The 24780-nt window shown below is 36.9% G+C and overlaps 1 protein-coding gene across 3 annotated transcripts in view; it reads left to right on the forward strand.

Annotated features, from left to right (window-relative positions):
* Positions 1-24780, forward strand: part of GLRA2 (glycine receptor alpha 2) — a 288190-nt gene that overhangs the window by 39582 nt on the left and 223828 nt on the right. For 2 of the 3 annotated variants that reach the window (XM_069100631.1, XM_069100632.1), the window contains 2 exons: positions 4948-5015; positions 15395-15618. In XM_069100631.1, coding sequence (XP_068956732.1) covers positions 4948-5015; positions 15395-15618 — 292 coding nt within the window. The remainder of the gene's footprint in view (positions 1-4947; positions 5016-15394; positions 15619-24780) is intronic. The other variant, XM_069100633.1, reaches the window with a different exon arrangement.

Genomic DNA, 24780 nt, shown 5'->3' on the forward strand with positions numbered 1-24780 from the left:
AAAAAAAAAACATGGTTAATACGGACATGTGTTTTGCATGATTGTGCATGTAAATCTATATGAAATTGCTTACCATATCAGGGAGGGGAGATGGGAAGGAAGGAGAAAGGGAAAGATTTTGGAACTCAAAATTTAAAAAAAAGTTATAAATTGTTTCTACATTCAATTGTGAAAAATAAAATGTTTTTAAAATAACAGTCCTAGAGAGAAGGTACAATATGGATTTTGAAATGGATGTAGAAATATTCATAGTTATATAGGTATAGATACAGGCTGATATGTCACTGTTACCCTACAGAGAGGATATTAATCAGCATTCAGTCATAAGTTAATCAGTCATTCAGCAAATATTTGTTGAACATCTATACTTCCCCAGCACTGTATTAAGTCTTGAAAGTATATACTGAAGAAGTAAAAGACTGGCTTCATAACTTCAAGGAACTTCCAATTTATTTGTGTAGATCAATCAGTGAATAAATATTTATTAAACTATTTGTTAATATACAAATGGATTATGATATACATCTTTAGAAAGAGTTGCCTACACAGATTAAATTATACATTTTTGAAGACTGGTAATATTCATCTTGCAATAGAAATCAGTATAAGAATAATTTGGTTTGATTCCTACAAGCATTTATTTAGGGAACTACCTAGAGTTTCACATTATAAAGCATTCTTACCCTTGTCTGTCCTATGGCATGGATTCCTAGGATGAAGCACATCATGTCAATCTGAAATTTATTAAGTGACTATTAGGGGCAACAAATTGTATTGCATTGTACTGAGATACAAATACAAAAACAAAACAGTCCCTGCCCTCAGGAACATACATTCTATAGAGAGGGAGGGTTAATAATATGTACACATGTAAATACAAAATTTATGGTAAGCAAATTCAAGGTGATTTGAGGGGCATACAAGGCACCAGACGTTGAAAGAAGTGATCAAGAAATCCAGGAAAATCTTCATGTAGGAGGTTGAATTTGAATGAAGTTTTTCAAAGAAATTTGAAAGTCTGAAAAAAAATTCGACCTAAGGAGAGAATGTATTCTAGGAATAGAGACAAGGGATATAATATTGAACATGAGGAAAAGGAAACAGAACAAATAATTTGGAACTTGGAGTGCATGAATATGTAATGACCCTAGAAAGGGAAGGTGGCATATAAAGATTGTGAAGGATTTTAAACACCAAATAGATGAATTTATAGTTTATTTCAGAGGTAAGAGGGAGTCACTGAGACTTTTTGCACAGCAGAGTAATGTGACCAGACCCATGCAAATATAAAAGTCACTTTGGCAGCTATGTGGGGCATGGGTTGTAGAGAAAAGATTCTTGAGCCTAGGACAAGAGTATGCAAGACTAAGAAACATTGAAAACAAAGGCAAGATGTGGAATTAATTTAGCATATGAAGAAGTCAGTGAGAGAAATCACACAGACTAGAACAAAACCTTCATGTTAGAAAGTAATAGAAATTAGAGGTGCATAGTTGGTTTGGTACCTGATTGTGGAGGATGTGGGAAGGATTTGATGCAGCAGGCAATAGAGAAGCATTAGTATTTTCACCATATAAATGATTAGATGAAAAATATGCTTTTATTTTTTTATTTGTTGGAGGGGGGAAAGGCAATTGGGGTTAAGTGACTTGCCCAAGGTCACATAGCTAGTAAATGTCAGGATTTGAACTCAGGTCCTCCTGACTCCAGGGCCAGTGTTCTATTCATTGTGCTACCTAGTTGGCCCAAAAGTATGCTTTTGAAAATTCAATTTTATTTTATTTTCACTTTCAAATTCTGTCTACCTCATATCCCACACTCTCACCTACTGATAAAGCAAGAAAAAGAAATCCCATTATAAATATATATATAGTCAAGCAAAACACATGCCTACATTAGCCATATATGGATAATATCATATGTATATATGTATATATGTGTATGTGTATTACATATGTATACATATATATTAGAAGGATATTGTTATAGTCTAAAAGGAGTTCATGGGGGTCATAGTTGTATGAGTACAGAGAAGGGGAGAAATGAGTGGTGGAGTTAGGGGTGACTAGGTGGCGCAGTGAGTAAAGCGTCCCCCCTGGAGTCCGGAGGACCCGAGTTCAGTTCCAGCCTGAGACGCTTAACACCCACACAAAAATACTAACCGTGTAACCTTGGGCAAGTGACTTCACCCCAATTGCCCTCCAAAAAGGCAAAAAAAAAAGAGTGGTGGAGTTAGATTCAGCCTTTTAGAGCTGTCATAGTGGTGGGTGAAGGGGTCTGAGTGAGCTTAGGGCAGACTTTAGTTGATTTTTAAAAATTTTCTCTCTCAGGTGGCTAGGTGGCGCAGTGAATAGAGCACCGGCCCTAGAGTCAGGAGGACCTGAGTTAAAATCTGGTCTCAGACACTTAACACTTACTAGCATAGCAGTGTGACCTTGGGCAAGTCACTTAACTCCAATTGCCCCATCCAAAAAGCAAAAAAAAAAAAAAACCCACTTTTTAAAAATTTTGGGTGCCCTGGACCACGGAGACAGCTGAAAGTGCTTTATCTTTGATGTGTAATTTCTATTTTGGGATGTTTCGAAATGTCATGAACATCAGAGAAAGGATCTAGTCTGCCATCTTGCTTGTCAGGGGACCTGGAAGGCTAGCACAAGAGCATATGTTGGATAATTCTTGAAGAAAGAGAGGACAGACATCCCTTCCCATCTTTTTATGATAAAAAATGACCTTAAATGGCATGTGTTTTTAAAATTTCTGATATTCATTAGCTTTTATCATTATGCCAATTTGATCACACCATCCATTGTATTTGTCTTGTGTGGCCTGACTACCTAATGGAAAAAACCCAAGTACATCTTTCTGTTTATCATAGAAAATAATACAAGAAAAGAGATAAGATCTTGATGCCTGACTTACATAGATTTATACAAAAGTCTTATTTTAATTTTCAGCTATTAAAATCTAAATTTTCCCTAAGACTTTTGGGACATTATGTACACTAGATCAAATAGGAGTTAGACTTTGATGGACAATATTGGAAACACTATTCTAAAAGTACTACTTCTCCTTTTCTACTCTTATTTTCTGTTTTATTTTTATTCACTTTGATTCTATAAGATTATATGACTTTGTCATTATTTTTCTTAAATTTGTTTGATTTAGGCAATCACCCCCAAAAAGTTAGCATTGAGGAAAGGAGAGGAAATGAACTACAGCCCAATTTTTCATGTCTTGATATTTCAACTTACCTTGTCAAATAACATTTAGTTAGGAAACAGAAATGTAGGCAAAAGAGTATATACATATTTTGTGGTGCTTTATAATTAACAATTTTGAAGAAAGTGAAACCATTAAATGGGTAATGTTTAATAAAAGGAAATAAATAGAAAAAATGTAGACAAGGTAGGTACCAACCACCAAGCTAGAGATTCTCTGGATTTTGGGGGGGGAACCAAAGAGAGCTGTGGAATCTTGAAAGACCAAAAAAAAATCTACTTAGTTTATTCTTACTGTTGCTCAAATGCATTGTGAAAGAAGAAAAAAAAGAGAAAGAAAATGGTGGGAATGAATTGTTTTTCTAATATTTTGAGACTTCCAAAACATTCAACTACCAAAATATGTTTCCTCACTATAGGTGGGCCACTTATTCTAAGAAAGCAAAAATGACAACGATTTTCCTTTTACAAAGACTTTCCCTGCATGCTCCCTGACTCATTATGCTGCTGGTGTATGTCAGTCCAATAGGCTGCCTTGACCAATGCTGTCTGCTCTGAATTTGAGTGCCTAACTTGGAGCAGTAGACTTCAGAAAAACTATGAATAATTTGTGGTTTGGCCAACCTTCTGGGGACACTTTGTACCAAGTCCTGTTCCATTTAGAAGCACTGACCTCTAGGTGCAGGAACATCTGGGTCAGATATGGCAGTAGGTATTGTACCTTGGTGAATAAGGAGAGGGAAGTACCTGCTGGGATGAACAAATGAATGAAAAAAAAATGAGTATTTCACTGCTACAATTTAGTCTTCTGCAAAAGCCATAAGAAAAAAATCATTGATAGCAAACAGTATTCCCCTTGGCAAAGAACTATACCATGAAATAAACAGATAATTACTTACAGACCAAAATGGGGGAAGAAAAATAATACCAAGAGCCACTGCCAAACTTATCTTTGAGTCTAAGGAGAGAAAACCAGGTGGGGCATAGCTTCTGATTCACCAAGGGCCAGCTTCACAAGGGCTACAAAGCACCCCAACCTTGTACCTCATATTATCAGTCAGCAAGACAAGTGTCCCATACATACTTCACCAATTTGTTAATTTCTTAAAATACTGTGGTTTTTGCTTTTAAAATTTTCATAAATCCTATTTTAATCCCATTTTTTTCTTAAAGTTTGCTTTTATTCCTTTATATGCAGGCAGTTATTTAGTGCTGCTGAATGAACTTAGTTCAGATTTCCTTAAATAGCATTTCCTTGCCTGTTTATAGTGGTATCCAGAAGCAGACATGCTTTCTTAGTTCTCACCAAAAGAGCTGGTGTTTGGCAGCTTAGTGCTATGTTACTGCTGCATCTGCATTGGGGGTATTTAATGTGCATCAAATTTCAAACTGATGTTAATATTAATGATCTTTATGACCAAGGAGCCTGACTATCCATAAAAAGGGAGCTATGTAACCTGATTTCTGCCAAACTTTCCCAGCAATGACACACAAAGTACCTTTAGTTCAATTTTTTTCAGAATATTGCTTGGTACACAATTGTTACTGATGAATTTTCTAATCTAAAGAGTGATGGATGTTTTAGTTATATTCCTCTTGGTGGCCTCTGCACTTGAAATCTCACTGTCTTCTTTGTTATGTCCACCTCTCTCCGCCATTTGGCACAGATGTTGGTGGGGCTTTCCTGTTGGCTCAATGTCTATTGCAAAATTCTTATTGCATTCCACAGGTCCTCCAGTAAACGTTACTTGCAATATTTTTATCAACAGTTTTGGATCAGTCACAGAGACCACAATGGTAAGTGCTACAAAACCACGGGCAAGAAAAAAACAATACTTTATGTATGTCATGAACACAACCTGTCAATTTTTTCTATTTATTGTTCAACTTGCAGGGCCTCCTGTAAATGTTACCTGCAACATATTTATCAACAGCTTTGGTTCAATAGCAGAAACTACAATGGTGAGTGGGACTGACCATTGAAGCCATCTTGTGAAGGAGTGCACTGTAGGATAGAAAAGAGCTGTTGCGTATTTGGGAGACATTGCACTGAATGCCAATTTCCTGTTCCGCTCACATTAAAGAGGACTTGTTTATATATCGTTTACTAAAAGACTGTGAGTTCTGTCTAAAGCTTAAAAAAATCTAGCCCCATCAGTTAAAGGTCTTTTGAGAACAAAGGCTTGATTAAATTTAAGAAAGATTGGCTAGCAATGAACAATCACATTTATGAACATTTTAGTTGCTGAATAAGCCTGGAGTCCAAGCTATAGGAAAGTTTTTTATAGACGTGATAAAAGTTTAAGACATGCAGGCTTCACTACTTCAATCCCTGCAAGAAGTATAGGCTGCCTTTGGTATTTAATTAATTTGCTTCCCCAAAACACACTTACTTTGCTATTCCATTATGGAGCAAAGTGTGTCATATTCCAGGGAACATGTTATTTACTCTCCAGCGACGTTCCCTCTAATTTTTTTATCACCTATACTTCCATTTTTCAATATTTCAATAATCTGTTATTTTCTCAGAATGGATGTTCCTTCTCTGCCTCTCTGATGAGGTTCTCTGAATTTAGCTAGACTGGTTCTCAGACCACAGACTGCAATCCATTGTTGGACTCATACCTGAAGCATTTATTAAATGCCAAGTGCTATGCTAAGCTCTTTACCAATATTATCTCATTTGAGACTCACAACCCTGAAATAGGTGCTATTTTTGTCCCCATTTTACAGTTAAGAAAACTGAGGCAGACAGAGTTTAAGTAACTTGTCCAGGGTCACACAGCTAGTGTCTGAGGCCAGATTTTTAACTTAGGTCATCTGAACTCCAGGCCCTTTGAATGTAATCTTCGGTCATATTTCTCAAGGGCGTAGGGTCATCTGCATAAGTAATTGGAGGAAGATGTATAGATGCAATTGAATTGAAGATAAAAAACAACAGACACAATTTTATGGAAGTTACTTTAGTCAGTCTCTAGGATTGGGCTTAGCACATAGTTGATTCTTAATAAATGCTTGTTAATTGATGACATGACAACAACACAAAAGAAGTTTTAAATTTCCATATTAAGGAACAACACTAAAGTTTTAAAATATTCTAAATACATTTTCTCTTGTTTTGACATTGACTTCTCTGGCATTAGCCAGATTGATTGGGATTTGGTCTGTTGACAGAGGCCAGGATGTAGGCCACTGTACTTTCCATACACACAAGCTTTTTCAAAAATAAAACAAATACAAAATCATAGGAATATAGGTTTAGAGATTCCAGGGATATCCAAAGTCACCTTGGACATTATCTCTCATTATTCCCACACATACACATGCACAATAAACTCCCTATTACCTCTAGGACCAAATAGAAACTCCTCTTTGGGACATTTAAAGCTCTTCGCAATCTGTCCCATTGTACCTTTCAGACTTCTTACTTCAGCCCTCTTCCACAAAACTACAATACAGACATATCAACCTTAAACATGACACTCCCCCTTCCATCTCTGTGCTTTGTGTTGATAACCCTATTTGATGTATACTCCCTTCTCATCTCTGCCTCTTAAAATCCCTATCTTCTTTCCTTCAAGATTCAGCTCAGACATCAACTTCTGAAACACTTTTTCCACTCTTCCCCGGTCTTAGTGCATTCCTCACTAAGGTTATTTTGCATCCACTTTGTATGTATCTTACATATACCTGCATATGTGCATATTCTCTCTCCCAATAGAATATAAGCTCCTTCTGGGAACCTTTGCTTTGGTCCCACCCCATCTGCTTAGCACCGTGACAGGCACAGAGTAAGCACTTAATAAATGCTTTTTTTGGATTGACCGGGTCCTTCTCCCTCATTTTACAATGAAAAAGCTGAGGCACAGAGAGTTTAAATGATTCTGCAACGTCACACAGGTAGTGGGTGATACAACTAGGCGTCGGTTCAAATTCTTTGACGCCAAATGCATTAACGACAGTAAACGATATTAAGCCGCTTTTACAGACAGGTTAAAAAGACCTTTGAGACCATTCTTCCTCTATTCAGTTATAGAGTCATGAGAGATATGGTCACAAAAATACATCATCTAAACACAATTAATACTAGAAGTTGTAGCTTGAATTTTAGATCTTCAATAAAATACCTTTTTTTTTTTTTGCTCACGGACTGATGTTTTGGGGCCCTGGGACATTAGAGGAGTTCATATTTTCATGACCCTATAAAATAGTAGGATTCTTACTTGCTATTTTATTTTTGGAGGCAATCAAGGTTAAATGACTTGCCCAGGTCTTACAACTAGTAAGTGTCTAAGGCTGAATTTGAACTCAGGTCCTCCTGTCTCCACAACCAGTGCTCTTTCCTGCTTGATAGTTTAAAAACCAAACCAATTCACATCTTGGAAAAACATTAGGGTGGATTATAGGAAAACATAAAATAAATTATGACTCTGTTGGCCCTGGATTGTGAGAAGCAAAGAGTTCATCTTTGGGAAATGTGAATGATTTCTTTTATGTTGCTAGGGTATGTATTATTTAATGAATTCTTGCAAGGGATTCTAGAAATGAAAAAGGATGAATTCAGCTTTACCACAGGAATACTTTGCTTCTCACAAACAGGATTGTTAATATTACCTTAAAATGTAAAAATCAGGGAATAAGAAAAAAAAGAAGGGGAAAGACTCATAAGAGGAAATGAGTTATTAGGAATTCTAAACCAAGATTTATTTTCGTTAAGGCATTAAAAGTGTTATAGGGAAAGGGATTGCACTTGTGATTTTATTAGTATAGGGATCTTCCTAGCGAGAAATTTCTTCTACCACTACAGATCAATACAACTTAAGGTCTCCATGCACTAAAAAGTTAAGTGACTTGCCCATATATCAGAGCCAGTATCTGTCAGCATTGGAATTTGAACCCATGTTTTTCTAGCTCCAATTCCAGCTCTGTCTCTGCTATACCATATATACCTCCCTCAAGAATGCATAAGGGTCCCCCAAGAAACACTGAAAAAAATAGGCAGATTTGGCATTCAATTTCAATCTCTGCCCATTTCTCTTATCCTACAGAAAAAGGGGCAAAACGTGAAGTGGCCCAATTCAGTTTCATCACTGACTTCACATGATGGCGTTCAATGACAATATTTGCACGACCTAATGCTGATTGCATTAATTAGACTTTCATTGCTTTGATTAAATCCCCTCATTGCATTTTACTGTCTATCAAATATGTAAATGTTCACCTTTTCAATGTTCATCAATGCAAGAAGGTTAAACATTTAAGTCAATGAAAACAGAAGCTGTCGGTATCTTTATTTTCCTTTATTTGTAATATCTGCAGGTGTTTGGAGGTACAGTTAAACAATGGGCTGCTGAGTTGCTTCCTAAAGATTTAGGAAAGCACTCCCCTGATGATGACCATTTCTAAAGTATTCTGAAAATGTTGCCCATACCTGATATCACTGGCACATCTACTTTGCTATGTAGAATAAATTGAGTTGCATGGTCAAAGGAGAGATGGATATGCTGCTTTCCTGCCCTGCCTTCTTTGTGACGACAAAGTTCATCTGGCTTTTAAAACTCATTTTTTTTCTTTTTCCCAATTGTGGCTTTGATATGAAATAAAAAGGTTTGCTTTCAAAAATGAAATTTCTGCCCTAAATCAAAGGTATGGTCCTCCTGCACCCTAGGAAAGGGATGCTAAAAGTAGACATTGTTCAAACCCTCATAAACACATGAGGGTGGTTATATGGGTTTAATACTATGTTCTTCCAGTTCAGGTACTGTCAGGTGCTAGTACCTAGCCCCACCTCCACTCTTTTTCTCTTTGTGAAAGGTCAGGGTGGGCTTTTATGATGTCACTTCAGATGTTTGATAGCCTTACCTTAAAATTTAAACAGCTTGAACAGTTTAAAAGGTCTCATAGACCATAAAACTACTAAAGATCTTTGAACATTGTGGATCTAAAATGAATGATTTTATTAAAAAGCCTTCATCTTTGGAAGAATTGATAAGAAATAAGAATGATAATGACAACTGACCCTTCAATAGGACTGTAAAGTTTCTGAACCACTGCACACACATTATCTCCCAAGGACCAAATCCTAGGAGCTAAATCACAAAAAATCCAGAGGCAGCATTTGTTCTAACTTTGGGGTTGGTGGATATATTTTAGATTATCTCTTGGTGGTTTTTAGTTCATAATAACAGGTAATATTCAAAATTCTAAAATCTTTGAGATGAATCCTCCCTCTTGTTTTGTGGTTCTGAAGCCACAATCATTATTATTAAGAAATAAAATTCCTGATATCAGAAAATTTTTGCATTGAGGAAAGAACACCAGAGCTCGTTTCCAACCATCTTGGCATTTCACCACACTAGAATGAGATTTTAAAAGGTGAAATCTAAGGATTTTTGTTTTCAGAAATGTGGCAAAGGTGTTTTTTTTGTGGCAAAGGTTTTTGATGCTGAGAACACTTTTGATGCCACCCAATTAGCAATTTAAATGTTGAGCAAAAATCTCCCTGAAAGGAATGGCGGTGCTGCCACCCGTGGTACTTTTATATTAAAAGGAAATTTTAATTTTGAAATTTTCATATGAGGTTTGGAAAACCTGCAAATGGGCTTTTTTTTAGTCCAAGGTATGCATTTCTAATGGATTGTTATGATGGTGTAGATATTATTCTAAAACATTCATGGCCTCATGAAGTTATCAAGGGATGGGAATGAGAAAATCTGGGGCTAGATGATTCTGTGCTTGTAGCAATCCAAGCAGGAAGCTTTGCTCAGTCCCAAATTATACTTCTAAGCTCAAAGAGGTAGTGAGAGATCCATAAGAAGAAGAATGATAAACATGCATAGTTTTTAAAGGTCAGTTTTATTGTCATTTTTCATAGCTAACAAGAGCAGATATATTTAGCAAGAGTTTATTGTTATACCAACAAACCTGGCATTCTTCATTTTGTGAGCATTTTAATGATAATACACCATCTAGCAGGATGTCTTATGCATATATGGTTAGTTATCACTCCAGAGCTGAAAAAAATAGCAGGATAGGGAAGTTGGGGGAAAAGGGTAAAAGGCAAGAAGATGGCCAGGACAGAATGTAAAGCATTACAAGGGCTGGCAAGCTAGAGTCAGTCACATCATATTTTCAGGAGAGTAGGCCCTATGGCAGAGCTTTCAAAAATTAAGGTTAAGTCCCCCGGAGCATCCATAGGTGTTTCAGAAGTCCAGAGGGTATAGGAGCAGAAGGACAAAAGAAAATCCTAAGACAACCCACACTCCCTGTTTAAGGAATACATGGATGTCTTACTGGATGCTGTTGCACAGTAGACAGCACGGAGTTTGATAGCATCTGATTTGATCATTAGTTACAGAAGATATTCAGGATGGGACATAACAGTAGTCTTTCTTCCCTCTGCATCTAAGGACATGTGGCTATTGTAATGAATATGGCGCCACATATTACTGAAGGAGCACCATATATTCTCCAATATTCACAGTAGAAATGGTATTCTTCAGTGGTAGCAGAAAGCAAAATTTGCAATGTTTTACTTCACCAGTAAGAAATGAGAATATACTATACATTGTACCATGGAAGGTGATTTAGGGTATAAACTTGATTTTTTAAACTAAAAATTTAATGCTAATGACTATACTTACCATAAGAGACAACTTCCCACAAACCTCTCATTCAAACTGATTTCGCCCTAGTAGAGGCTAACAAACTGGAAATGAGGAAAATCATGTTCTCTAGTTAAAAAGATAACTCAGCAATCTGTTGGGCAATGAAGGAGAATGAACACAGTTCTTGTCTTGGAAACCTTACAGTCTCGTTGGAAAGATAAGATCGGTTTTTTGCAAGGTAATGTAATTGCAATGTAATAACCATGCAGTTCAGTCTGTTTGAAAAAGTACTGAATGATTCAGAAAAAAAGGAAAAATTATTATAAGACTGAATTGTTCACTGAATGTTATAAGGTGACTTAGTGGATAGAACACCAAGCCTGGAGTTATGACAACCCAAATTCAAATCTAGCCTCAAAAACTTTCTAGCTGTGTGACATTGGTTGTCACTTAAGCTCTCTTTACCTCAGTTTCCTTATCTGTAAAATGGGGATAATAATATAGTGTCTACCTCCCAGGATTACTTGAGAAGATATTATGAAGTTAATTGTGAGGATCAAATGAAATAATAATTGTAAAGCAGCACAATGCCTAGACCATAGCAAGCACTATATAAGTATTGGCTATTATTATTAATAGTTGTACATATTAATTGCTAAATCTGATGCAAAATGGCATAGAGTATGGGAGTACTGCTACAGCTGAGGTTGACTTAAAATGTGAGTAACTTTTGTTGGGTTTTTTTTGTGTCCTTTAGGAGAGGGAGAAGGCAGGGCAATTGGGGTTAAGTGACTTGCTCAAGATCACATAGCTAGTAAGTGTTAAGTATCTGAGGCTGAATTTGAACTCAGGTCCTCCTGACTCCAGGGCCACTGCTCTATTTATTGTGCCACCTAGCTGTCCCTGTGAGTAATTTTTGGTATAGACAACTATACACAGCTACAGTTGGGCAACTTCCCCAATAACTCAATCTTGCAGAGGTGCTCAGGGGTGCTAAATGACTTGCCACCAACAGGCAGCTACTGTATTAAAACAGGACTTGAATCCATGTCTTTCTGTCTCCAAAGCATGTCCTTGGTCTATTCTTCCATGTTCCATAGTTGGAAAAATAATGAATACATGATACAATTGTTTCATTAAGGGCTGATTCATATTATGATAAAATAAGAGGGAACAGGGGCAGGTAGGTGGCACAGTGAATAGAGCACCAGCCCTGGAGTCAGGAGGAACTGAATTCAAATCCAGCCTCAGACACTTATTAGCTGTGTGACCTTGGGCAAGTCATTTAACCCCAATTACCCTCCCCCCCTCCAAAAAAGAAAAAAAATCTCCAATAAGCAGGAATAAGTGAGAGAAGTAAAGTTTAGTGTGAGACAATGTATCATGGATTCAAGGCAGAATTTATTTCCAATGAATGAATGTAGTTTAAAGGGAATCATGGTATCTATTTCAACATGGTGCTCAATACTTGCTTCCCAATTCAATATTTCATATATAGAAACAATGAAAAATTAAAGACCCATTTAAGCATTCTCCTGTGTTTGGGGATGTCAGACAAGTAAACGTTAAAGCATGCATGTACTCTATCACATTTTTACACCTGCAAAGCAATATTAGAGAGTCAGAGACTCATAGGATAGTAACAGATTTCAGTAGGTTATCTGGAGAACTCACACAAATCTCTAAACATGTAGGTGTCTATATTCTGAAAGCTTTTGAGATGCTTTGACTTAGAAGTCCAGTTTTTGTGATTTAATGTTTATCATTATTTTTGAGAATATTTTAAATGACTGCATGGTGGAAGAAGGAAAGTGTGTGTCCTCTAGTTATAAGAAAAGTTGAATTTCACTTATTTTCTAGAGTAATTCTATCCTATTAAAATCTATTTTTCTGCCTCTCATCCAATATTTTGAGTCTTTAATATATATATATGTGTGTGAGATTTGTTTGTATATTTATGTGTGCATATATACACATATACCCGTATATATACACACATATACATGTGTGTGTACACATATACATGTCTATACATACATAGACATATATACATATAAGCATATATTTATGTGCATATATACACATATAAATACATATATCTACAAATGCATATATTTTAAATTTATCTGTAGCCAATCAGTGTTAACTTTGTAATTGAAAGGCACTCATGTGCTCCCAATTAAAAAGCACCTCGTAAATTGAATCAGCCTCATTTTTTCCTTTGTGCAAATCTCAAAATTGAAAACTAGATGAATACCCACCAGAAAGACACATCTGAGACTAATGTAACCAGATGCCTAACTACTGTGAAAACTTGTATTCAAAAAGATTTTCTAAATTGTCTGTTCCCTCTCACATTCTTTATCAGTGATGTGGTTGACTACACTGTGTATCTCAGTATAAGCCTGCAGAACCTCATAGGAAACAGAAGAATAATGTTCCTGCATTGATCTCTGTTTCTCTAATGCTCCCACCCTTGTCTTACAACAAATTGCCAAACCACTTGCTTCCCATGAGATCAAGGGCTCTTCCATATTCACAGCACAAATTCAAAGTTCCTTTGGTCCCTTTGTGGGATTTGGAAACTATTCATTGGGAGCAGTTTAAAAGGCTTTGTCTCCTCCTGTACATAATGTGATCACTAACATAGTATATAAAAGCCTTGGATGAAACCATAGTACCCTGCTGTGGACTTGGCAAATGACTTGCTAGGGAGCTACTCAGACAGTGTTTACTCTTGGTTTAGGGTTATTAGTCTACTTGATTTAATTTGCAGAACATAAGGCAAAAGACTATTTTTCAACAAAGCCAGTGAAATACCTCAAACTCATGTCCTATACTCTAGTGTTTCTTAGAGGAATTTGCTCTGTGGACACATTTTTCTTATTTCTAAACTACATACAGCATCCTTCCTAAGAGCAGTCACTGACCAGACCCTGAAATGATCCTAGATCAGTCAAATAATTAATATTTGTTGACCTCAAGTTCAGCCCATACTTTCAACATATAGAAGTATATAAATAGTAGCATGTTGGAATTTTGAATAAATCAGGCACAATGACCAGGAGACAGATGATCAAAAAGACATCAGATAAGTATAAAACCTGTTTCCTACAGCCACCACTCCTAAGACTTAATGTTTTTCATGGTACCAAGGATATCTTCAGATAGGCCTCAGGTATGAGTGATTATCCTCATGTAGTCTCCATGGCATAAATAATTTAGGCAAAAGTGAATACTAAGAATAATCTAAGTGTCCTTTTCATTGTGAAGGAAAAGAAAAAGTGAGAAAAGAACTGGGTAGCTACATGATAGAGTGAAAGATAAAGATGATAGAGATATATAATACACATCATAGAGAAATAGATGATAGGATAGAGAAACAGACAGATTGAAGCAGACAGTGATTATGCTTGAAATTGTCATGGCAACACTAGATAATCACTGGACCCAAGACATGATGTTGCTTAATTTCCCACAGGGTCTAGCCTCTAGACTTCCCAATTAGGAAATAATTCTCATATCCTAATAAGTTAGTCTGCAGTAGAACAGCATCTCCAGAAAATGTACCTGATGGAAGATACTTTTCAGACAAAACAAGAAGGACCATCGATGTAGATAATAATCTGTTAAGTCCAGAACCATTTTTATGAAAAGGATTCAGATGTTTTCAGATTTGGAAGAAACTCTATTTGAACAATTGCAGTCTTTTCATTGTTTTAAAAACTCTATCTGAGGTGGTACAGTGAATAGAGCACCGGCACTGGAGTCAGGAGGACCTGGGTTTGGATCAGGCCTCAAACACTTAACACAAAAACTAGCCATGTGACCTTAGGCAAGTCGCTTAATCCCAATTGCCCTCCAAAAAGCAAAAAAAAAAAAAAAACCCCAAAAAACAAACCCTATCTGCTGAAGAAATACCCAGATGCATAGGTTTACATAGCAGAGAAGGCCAGAGAAATGTTAAAGTAGCGTGATAATTAGACAAGACAATAAAAGAGACTAAAAGGCTAATTGGAATTTGAAAATTTCTTGAAATGTTTTGCTTGGTATTTTTGCTTTTACATTAATGATCCCTTGCTTCTTTTAACCAGAATCCTTCCTTTGTCAAGATTCCCTTAAGGAACTCTTATTCTGGGGAATTGGGATATAAATAAAATAGTAGGTTCTTATCCTCCTGTATGAAAGAGATCATAGGCCATACCAGTTCTGATCTGGAAAATATGTTTCTTGTATTTATTTAGTCGTCTGCCTTCACGGGCTGATTTCTTTAGCAGCAGTTTTCTCTTTCCAGAGGAACATTAACTTGGAGGTATGTCTACACCATACCAGCATACCAGTTTTAAAGGTGGAAAAGTCAGTTATTTAACGTAATGGATGTTGTACTGTTGGCTTGAGAGATTTGATTTTGTTGCTCCAACTGAATTCACTGGTCATGTTCTTATTGTGTAGACATGCATGGATTGCTGACATGCAAAACTGAAAGGCTGGGAATGATGGGAAAGATTAAGTAGGTCCCTCATGGTCAATGTGGGGGATTAGTCATCTTTCTCTGTGGCATTTCTATAGGACTACAGAGTGAACATCTTTTTAAGACAACAATGGAATGACTCCCGACTGGCTTACAGTGAATACCCTGATGACTCCTTGGATTTAGACCCATCTATGCTGGACTCCATTTGGAAACCAGACTTATTCTTTGCAAATGAAAAGGGTGCCAACTTCCACGATGTCACCACAGACAACAAACTACTACGGATTTCAAAAAACGGCAAAGTGTTATATAGCATCAGGTAAGTTTCTGCTGACTTTACTTCATCTATCTCTCATGTCCTGAGCTGTCTCCATCTACAGGATAAATTTAGTATATGTTATACGCATTTGATTATCATGGTTTCCCATTGGTCTATTGAACTGTATAGTTGGTGGAGATGCTTTAATATTCTCACAGAATCTAGAGTATACTTCCCCACAATTCCATAAACCTTTATGAAGCACCTACTATTTGTCTCCCCACTGGATACCCCTCTCTTTTGTGGGTAGTCAGTCAATTGGTAAACATTTATTAAGACGCTATTATGTGTCAGGCACTGTGCTAGGCACTACGAATACAAAAAAAGGCAGATGGTCCCTACCCTAAAGGAGCTTACAATCTAATGGGGGAGTCATCAGGCAAATGAATATATACAAAACAAGCCTATATATAAGATAAATAGGAAGTAAATTAAGAGAAGGAAGACACTAGAATTAGAAGTTGGGAAAAGCTTCCTATGGAAGATAGATTTTAATTGCTACTTTAAGGCTGCAAGCTCTGTCTTTAGGGATTTCTTATTTGTATCTCCACTTCAGCTGGGCACATGAATAGTAAATTCTAAATAAGTACTTTTTCATTCATTTGTTCAAAGCATTATTATAGGTACTGGGGCAGAGAGATAAAACGAAACACAGTTCATGCCCCTTGAGGAAGGAACTTAAAAATTTAAAAATCTCAGATTATATCCAAAATGTGGCTTAAAGTAATTCTAGTGTTGGCATAGACTTTAGAGTTTATTTTTGTCTACTCCTTGATTCCAGAAACAATAAACTTATTTTGTTGTGAATGCAAAATACACATTCTGGAGACTGAATGGAATATGTTTGAATTGACTATTACAGTCCAGTGTTTTTCAGTCATTTGGACTTAGTTACATTGTCATCTCTGGCCTCAGGCTTCAAATTTGCCAATCTATTCACCATGTGTTTTTAGTTCTCTAGTTTCCTGTTGGCCAATCTGGCTATGATTCAGAAAGGAAGGGGATGTAAATTGATTCAGTCTTCACAGAAGCACAGACTATTCATTGGTGTTAGAAGGGACTTTAGAAATCATAGGATCATAGAGTTAGAGCTGGAAGAGACTTCAGAGGCTATCCTCCATTCAACATTTTTATTTTAACATGAAGAAACCAAGGGACAAGGAGGTTACCCAAGGTCTCACAGGTAGTGTCAGAAGTGGAATTTGAATCCAGGTCTTTTGAATTCAAAGTAAATGTTCTTTCCACTGTACGACATGACCTTTCATTCATGAAGTTTAATCTTCCTCATTTTACAATTCAATAAAGATTAAGCACCTAGTATGTGCCATAAATTAGGGGGATGTCTACTCCAACCATGTCAACACTTAGCCCAGTAGAATGCACAGATGAGAACAATGTGTTCCAAAAGCCATGAAGGTGGCTGAAACAAGTGCTGTGGAGAGCTTAGAGCTTGGTGAGAGAATGAAAATGCCAAGGACATCCAGCTGCACCTTAGCCCATCACTGATTTCCCTCACTTTTGTCTTGCCTCTGGACTTGGATGACTCTGGAAGAGAGAATGAGGCTGATGACTTTGTGGAAGTCTACTTCACTTAAATCCAATTCACACCAAGTCAAGACCTTATCCCGTGATGTTATCGGTCCTCTTCAAAAATGAAGGACAGACCCATGTGTCAGATACTGTGCTTCAAAAACCTATAAAAGACAGTCCTTGCCCTCAGGAAATGTGCAATCTGATGATAAATAGCTAAGCTCAGGTACAAAAAGTTGTAATGATTTGTACTTAGTAATGTATATACGGTAATGCTGAAGAACAAGAACTACAAATTTCTCCTAACTCCTCACTGATCTTTAAACCAATTCATGCTGCCTCAAACATGAGCTCTTATTTTAAATGGCCAAATTCATTCAGTTCAAACAAACATTTATTAATACCTGCTATTTTTGATTCAAGGTTTATGTATGTAGATATCATTGCATATTGGAGACAATGTTGGGTCTCAAGCTTGAAACACCTGGATTCAAATCCTGCCTTCAGCATTTATTGTCCATGTGACCTTAGACAATCCATTTATATAATTCTCATAGCTATATAAATACATTTGCTATAGCTCTCACAGAACTTCTAAGTATTAACTATGAATTTTGGGAGAGGTACAGCTGAATGAAAAAAATTTTAATAATAATATTATATGCCAAGCACTACTACTGCTCCTACTCTTACTACTACTACTGTTACTGCTACTCCCACTACTACTACTACTACTACTACTACTACTACTACTATGACTATTACTACTACTTCTACTACTACTACTAATAATAGTTAGACGTTTTGTTACAAAGACAGCTAGGTAGCACAGTGAATAAAAAGGTATGTCTGGAATCAGGAAGACCTGCATTCAAAATCATCCTCTGATACTTGCTAGCTGTGTGACATTAAGAAAGTCACTTAACCTCTGTCTGACTCAGTTTCCTCAGCTGAAAGATGGAGATAAAAGTAGTACCAACCAGTAATGTCATAAGGATCAAATAAAAAAAGTGCTTTACAAATAATATCTCATTTTATTTTCACACCCACCCTGGGAGTTAGGCGCTAATATTATCTCCGTTTTATAGATGATGAAAGTGAGCCAGAGAGAGGTAAAGTAACTTGCTAAGAGTCATGTAGCTATTAAATGTCTGTGACTGATTTTGAATTAAGGTTTTACTGACTCTAGGTCCACTGCTCTATCCATTTTCTAAGCCCCAGGAATACAAATACAAAGTAAATCATGATGTATGAAAAGGCTGAGAGAAATAGTTTCTGGTTAATTAATAATTATATTAATTATGACTAGTGAATATTTAATGAAAGAATGATCATGTGACTTTCTCTCATAAACCAAGACCTCTCATGAAGGCTTCTTGATGTTCAACTCTGATTGGTTAATAATTAGAGAATGGGATGAGGGGCTTGGTGTGACTCTGATTATAGCCATTCATGGACAAAGAGAGACTCATCTCAAGCCACACTACTCCCTCCTGGGCATTCTATACAAAAGGAGTCTAACCGTCCCTCCCCATTCAAGTCTGTCTGAGTGGATTATAGTGGGCTGGAATTTAGCTAGATTCTATCCTTTCTACTCTTTAATCAAAACTAAGTTTCCTCATTTGGGTGGCATCCCAAACAAGATTGAGAAGAATGTTCAATCCAATCTCATCATCAGCCCTGTTCTTCTGATGCTGGCTCTATAACCTACAAAGGACCAATTTCTAAATGAAAAAAAAAATTAAAAATCTCAATTAATAATCAGTTGTTAATTTAAATGAGAAATAATAATTTCTCTCAAAATTTAATCCCTTCCCTTAACTAGCTTGCATTTTAATATGAGGAGACCATGCACAAATGGAGGTAATGGCCAGGGTGGAGAATTTTCGTATGGAAAATATTGTAGATGGTGAATGGGGCCATAGGAAAGTAGATACCTCATCCAGGAACAATGTCAGAATTGATTTGATCATGGTTTCTGGAAGTGAAGTGGAAGAGGGAAAGAAGAAAAGGTAATTGTTCTGTGGCAAAGTGATTGACAAGACTGAAGGGATGAGTGAGCTGGAGAGTATTGAGTAGATTTTTCTTAGACTTGGGGTTCAGTCAAAACAGTCCCCAATCATTGATTGGTGAGTTTTTAGGATTGAAGTTCCTGTGATAAAAGGTTTAACAACTCCAGGGCATGTCCTTTTGTGTGATGGGCAGATGAGGAAATCACAAACCCTTAAACATACAATAATTGCTTAATATAAAGGCTAATTTCACTGAACTGACAGTTAGGATCTGTTTATTCTTGTTTGGTCTCTTCAATTAAGTATCTACATGACCTTGGGCAAACTTCAGTTTCCCTGTCTGTGAAATGTAGTGTATGGTCAGGGTGGAGAATCTTTGACCTTGAGGCCACATGTGGCCTTCTAGATCCTTATGTGTGGCCTGAAGTGGATTTCTTCTCTAAAATTTGGATTCAGTTGGGGCAGCTAGGTGACTCAGTGAATAGAGCACTGTTCCTGGAGTCAGGAGGACCTGAGTTCAAATCTGGCCTAAGACACTTAACATAAAACTAGCCATGTGACCTTGGGCAGGTCACTTGACCCCAATTGCCCTGCCTTCCCCTTTCAAAAAAAAATTTGGATTCAGTCAAAAGGCCATACTTAAGGATCTAGAAGGCCACATGTGGCCTTAAGGCCACAGGTTCCCCACCCTTGGTCTAGGTGATACTGAAGGTACTGATTCAATCAATATTTCTATTATATATAGATTGAAAGTCCTTTTCCTTCTTTTTTCTTTCCCTATAAAGTTTAGATGGCACAGTGGATAGAGCAGTGGGCCTGAAGTTAGGAAGACCTGAATTCAAATCCTGCCTCAGATACTTCCTAGCTATGTGACCCTGGGCATATCCTTTAACCTCTGTCTGCCTCAGTTTCCTCATCAATAAAATGTGGATAATAATGACACTCACTCATAAGTGAGGATTGAATGAGATTATAACAGTAAAGCACTTAGCACAATGCCTGGCACTATGAAAATGTCATCTATTATTATATCATATTATATATACATATATTAAATATAATTATATTATATTATTTCAAAGGAGTTTGACCAGTTATATTAGTCAAAAAGCATTTTTAACTGAAAATAGTTATTTTATAAGTAATATATCCTGATGACAACTTGTCAATTCCACTTTTGAAATGGAGCATGTCCACTTTGGTTCTTCACATCCCTTGGTTACTTGCAGGATTCTATTAGTTAAAGGATAAAACATTGTCCTGGAACCAAGAGTTCAATTTTGAAGCACTGATAGGAGTGGTTGTTTAATTCATTGTTTAACAAGTAGCCACTCTTTGCTTGCTCTTAGAATGAGAGCGAATTGTTCTGTCAAGTCTGCATCATGCTGGGTTGGTTTAGGCTGACTTCATTTAATATGCAGTATTGGACACGACATAACTTGCTGTGACCTGATCAAATGGGACATATGCAGAACCTCACAATGGAAAGGGGAGTTATAAAAAGCAACACATGGGTATGAGATGCTCCAAATAAGCCTCTAGTGCCCATGTGACATTCAAGCTGGTGAAGACCTGGTGTGACCCATTACTAAAATGCATCAGGATTTGCTGTCTGCTACAGGAAGGCATTTCCATCCTGGCAGAGATCGGTGAGGTAAGGTTCCAACAACGTTGATACTGAGCTAATCGCTTCAGGAGTCCTTTCCAGTTACTCCTCATGCAGACTTTGAAATGGCATAGCTATTGTCTCTGACAAGAGGGGCTTTGTTTTGCGGCAGGCAGAACAATTCTCTCCCATTGTTGTGGCCATTCTGTGAAATGAAGGGGAAAAAATATCAGTGATTGTTGGACAATGCACCTTAGAGTAAACCACTTCACCCTCACTTGTGTGCAAGGTCTGATTTTTATGGAAATTTAAAGAAAATGGAATAGCATGGTAGAGTCTAGCTGTGGGGAGTCTAATTGCTTGCTTGGAACTGTTTTAAATGGTCTCATCCATTGAGAGTGATGGAATTATGGTGATGGAAAATAGGGAAAGGAGATATAGATCCAAGTCTGTATACAGAGATGTCACTTTCCAGCTAAGTGACACAAAACTGTCTCTTTAGAGATTGAAGTGCAATAGGTGTTATCTAAGGGAAGCTATAGGACAGACCTTAAACTCAGAATGAGAGGTATGGTTTAATGGATACAAGAAGAGTTTTTTGTGCCCCAAGTTCTTCCTTCTCTTGCTTAAGAATGATTGAATCTAAGGATGATTAAACCTTTTATTACTCAACTAGAGATAAGGAAATTTAAAATGCATTTAACTCAGCTAAGGTATAAGTGACTGATGTCAGAAATTTTCCAGAGTGGGTTTTAATGGAATTTTGATAGGGTTTCCAAGAGGGAAAGAGCCAACTTGGCACTTAAAAAGTTAGAAGACTTACTGAGTAGGGGGTGGAGATGAAGTGGTGGTATAGAAAAGAAAAGTGGAGTGAAATCGGTTCAGTTTAGAAAATCAAATTGACTTGCCATAGCTGAATAACTTCACAACATTGATCCATATCTCAATAATATTAAATTGTTTCATATTATGAATTGTTTTGTATTTGTCAGTCTAAATTCAACTGGCTATTGAGTATCTCCATTTGGACAGCCCATCAGCACTTCAAACTCAGTGTCCAAAACTGAATTCAGTGCGCACCCTAAAGTTGTCTTTCCTCTCAACTTCCCTATTTCTATGATTAACACTGTTGTCTTTCACTCTTTCCTTTGACTCTATCTCTCATCCATCCCATAGGTTACCATTTCTCGTCAATTCTGCATTAACAATCTCTCTCACATCTCTTCCTTTCTCTCCCCTCACATACACCTCTGACCTGGACTATAGTAATAATGACCTTCCAATTTTGGTCTTTTCCCTTATTAATTCTCATCCTTCAAAGAGATGCTCAAATAATCTTTCTTAGACATATGTCTGCCCCCTTCACTCCCCATCCAAGAGCCCTCGGTGTTTCCCTATTGTCTTTAGACTCCTCTTCCTGAGTTCAAATCCAGTCTCAGACACACGCTAGATGTATGACCCTGGGCAAGTCACTCAACCCTGTTTGTCTCAGTTTCCTCATCTATAAAATGAGTTGTAGAAGGAAATGATTAACCACTGCCAAAAAAAAAAACCCAAAAGGAGTCACAAAGAGTCAGACAGGCATGAAAAACAACCAAACATCAATTGCGTTTAGAGTAAAACACTTCTCATTCTGACATTTTGAGTCCTTCACTCTCTGAATTCATCCTACCTTTCCAGCCTTATTTCTGATACCTTCATGTGCTCTAATCCCCAGTTAAACTGGATTTCTGGCTGTTTCCTAAGGTTGCCCTCAACTATCCGACCTCCATATATCTTATGCCTAAAATTCATTCTTTCCTCATCCTCCCCTTCCTTATTCAACTCAGTGTCAGCTAATTCATGAAGCTTTTCCTGCTCTCTGCTCCCTTCTCCAGTTTCCTCCAGCTGAAAACAATATTCCCATCCTCAAACTCACCTAGACATAGAAGTTCTTAATGCATTTTGGTGTCATGGTCTCCTTTGGCAGTCTAATGAAGTCTATGTACCCCTACTCAGGATAAAAGTTTTAAAATACATAAAATAAAATATATAAGATCACAAAAGGAACTAATTATATTGAAATATAGTTATCAAAATGCTAAAACAAGACAAATTCAGAGAACCCAGGTAGAAAAACCACCAGTAGTACAATTTGCCTAGATACCTCTCTTGCCTTTATTACTTTGTACAATGCATTATTCCTATGTGGGTTCATATTATAGTCTCTTTATTAAACTGTAAGCTACTTTAAGGACAAGAGACTTTATCATTCATCCTCTCTAATGTTGAACACAACTCCATCTTTCCCTCCCCCAACTGATCCCTGAGCAGGAATTTCAGCCTAGGGTAAAATCCCTGAGGAATATTTCTCCATTCTTCCCCATCCCCTGCCCCCCCCCCCAGATATTCCCCATCTCTGCCCATTCTAGGTTCCCTGTCCCTCAGCCTAGGGTAAACTTTGTGGGCAGGGGAAATTCAAATATACACTGACCAATCACTGATTGTAGTTTCAGTTTATGTAATCTGACTATTGGAATCTCTTTAAAAACCAGCACATTGTCCATGCCGAGTCACTGTCTGATCTTTGTATGTGACCCCAGAAATTCCGTGGCAATAAAATCCACTTCCAAATTTTATTCTAGGTGATCTTTTGTCTCACTCCTTTTGGCTCAACACCATTGGTAGGAATTAGTAGAGCATCTTTCTGCAGTGCCCCATATATATCTGTCCCATAATAAGTATTTGTTGAATCATTTTGTTATTTTTATGAAGCCCAAAGTTACAATTAAGAAAATGCAGTTGATATTTTGTTGTCTTTTGAGTTTTGTATGAGTAGAGTAGTAGTATTTTACATCAGAAATCAAGGATTTAAAGGGGTGATAAAGAGCATTAGAGAGAAAAAGTAAGATAGAAAATTAGAGAAAAAAACATTCAGGAAGAAAAATATATATAAAACAACAGAAAACATATACAAAATGTTTTCTTTACTTCTATATGTTTTGACAGAGAAACAGAAATAGAGAAACAAAGACAAAAAAAGAATAAAACGAAACACAGAGAAAAACATAATGGAAGGGAGAGAAGGGGAGAGGAGAGGAAAGGAACAGGGACAAAGACATAGAGACAGAGGTAGCCAGAGGCTCAGAGAAATAGAAAACAGACAGACAGGCAGACAGACACTGCACACCGAAATCTTAAGCAAGATTATATTTGCTTTCCTAGCCTTGTCACACACAGAAAAGTGATACCATATCAGAAATATTGTTAGATCTCATTTGCTTTGATCAGGAAATACTTTCTGGTGAAATTCAAGCATATCATTTTGTGTTCCTAAGGAATCATCTTTGCCAGATGCACATTAAAAAACAAACAAACCTTAAGAATTTACTAAAATTTTTGCTTTTCCCCTCCATGGCGCAGTACTTTGGTGAGGGGGCAATAGCCAGAGTGAAGAACCAAATCTGATTCTGTTTTTTTTTTTCTTTCCTACTTACTGATCTAGTATGTTTATATTTACTCTTCTGAACACTTATTTTATTGGCACTGTCATTCAGCCCCTAGCAATTCCTCCAACCAAAATCCACAACACACACACACACACACACACACACACACACACACACACACACACATACATACACACAGAAAAGAATTAAGAAACGTACTTTAATTGTGCATTTATGTAACTAAAAATATCATAAAACAGAAATGGGAAAATGAAGGACCATATATTCAATGGGAGTCTTGGGAAGACAGGCTATTTGGAGAAAAAGTAGGAGTTTGGGGAAAATGCTCATGTCCTGGGGTCTTTTTTTTCAGTCATCCTGAGCAAAGGAATCTCTGAAAAACCGATTTTCCACAATCTTGGAATGACCGATTCAGACCTGAATTTCAGGAAGCCTGGGTTTAAGTCCTCCCCCCTCCTCTCCAACTTATTGGTTGTTTGAATATTTAATTATATATATTATTATAGTTATGTATAAAATTATATTATATATATATTATATTTATATATATAGTTAATCACCTCAT

Source organism: Petaurus breviceps, unplaced genomic scaffold (assembly GCF_028583685.1).
Source record: "Petaurus breviceps papuanus isolate PSGF00001 unplaced genomic scaffold, PetGlider_PUasm1.0 419, whole genome shotgun sequence".
NCBI lineage: Eukaryota > Metazoa > Chordata > Mammalia > Diprotodontia > Petauridae > Petaurus > Petaurus breviceps.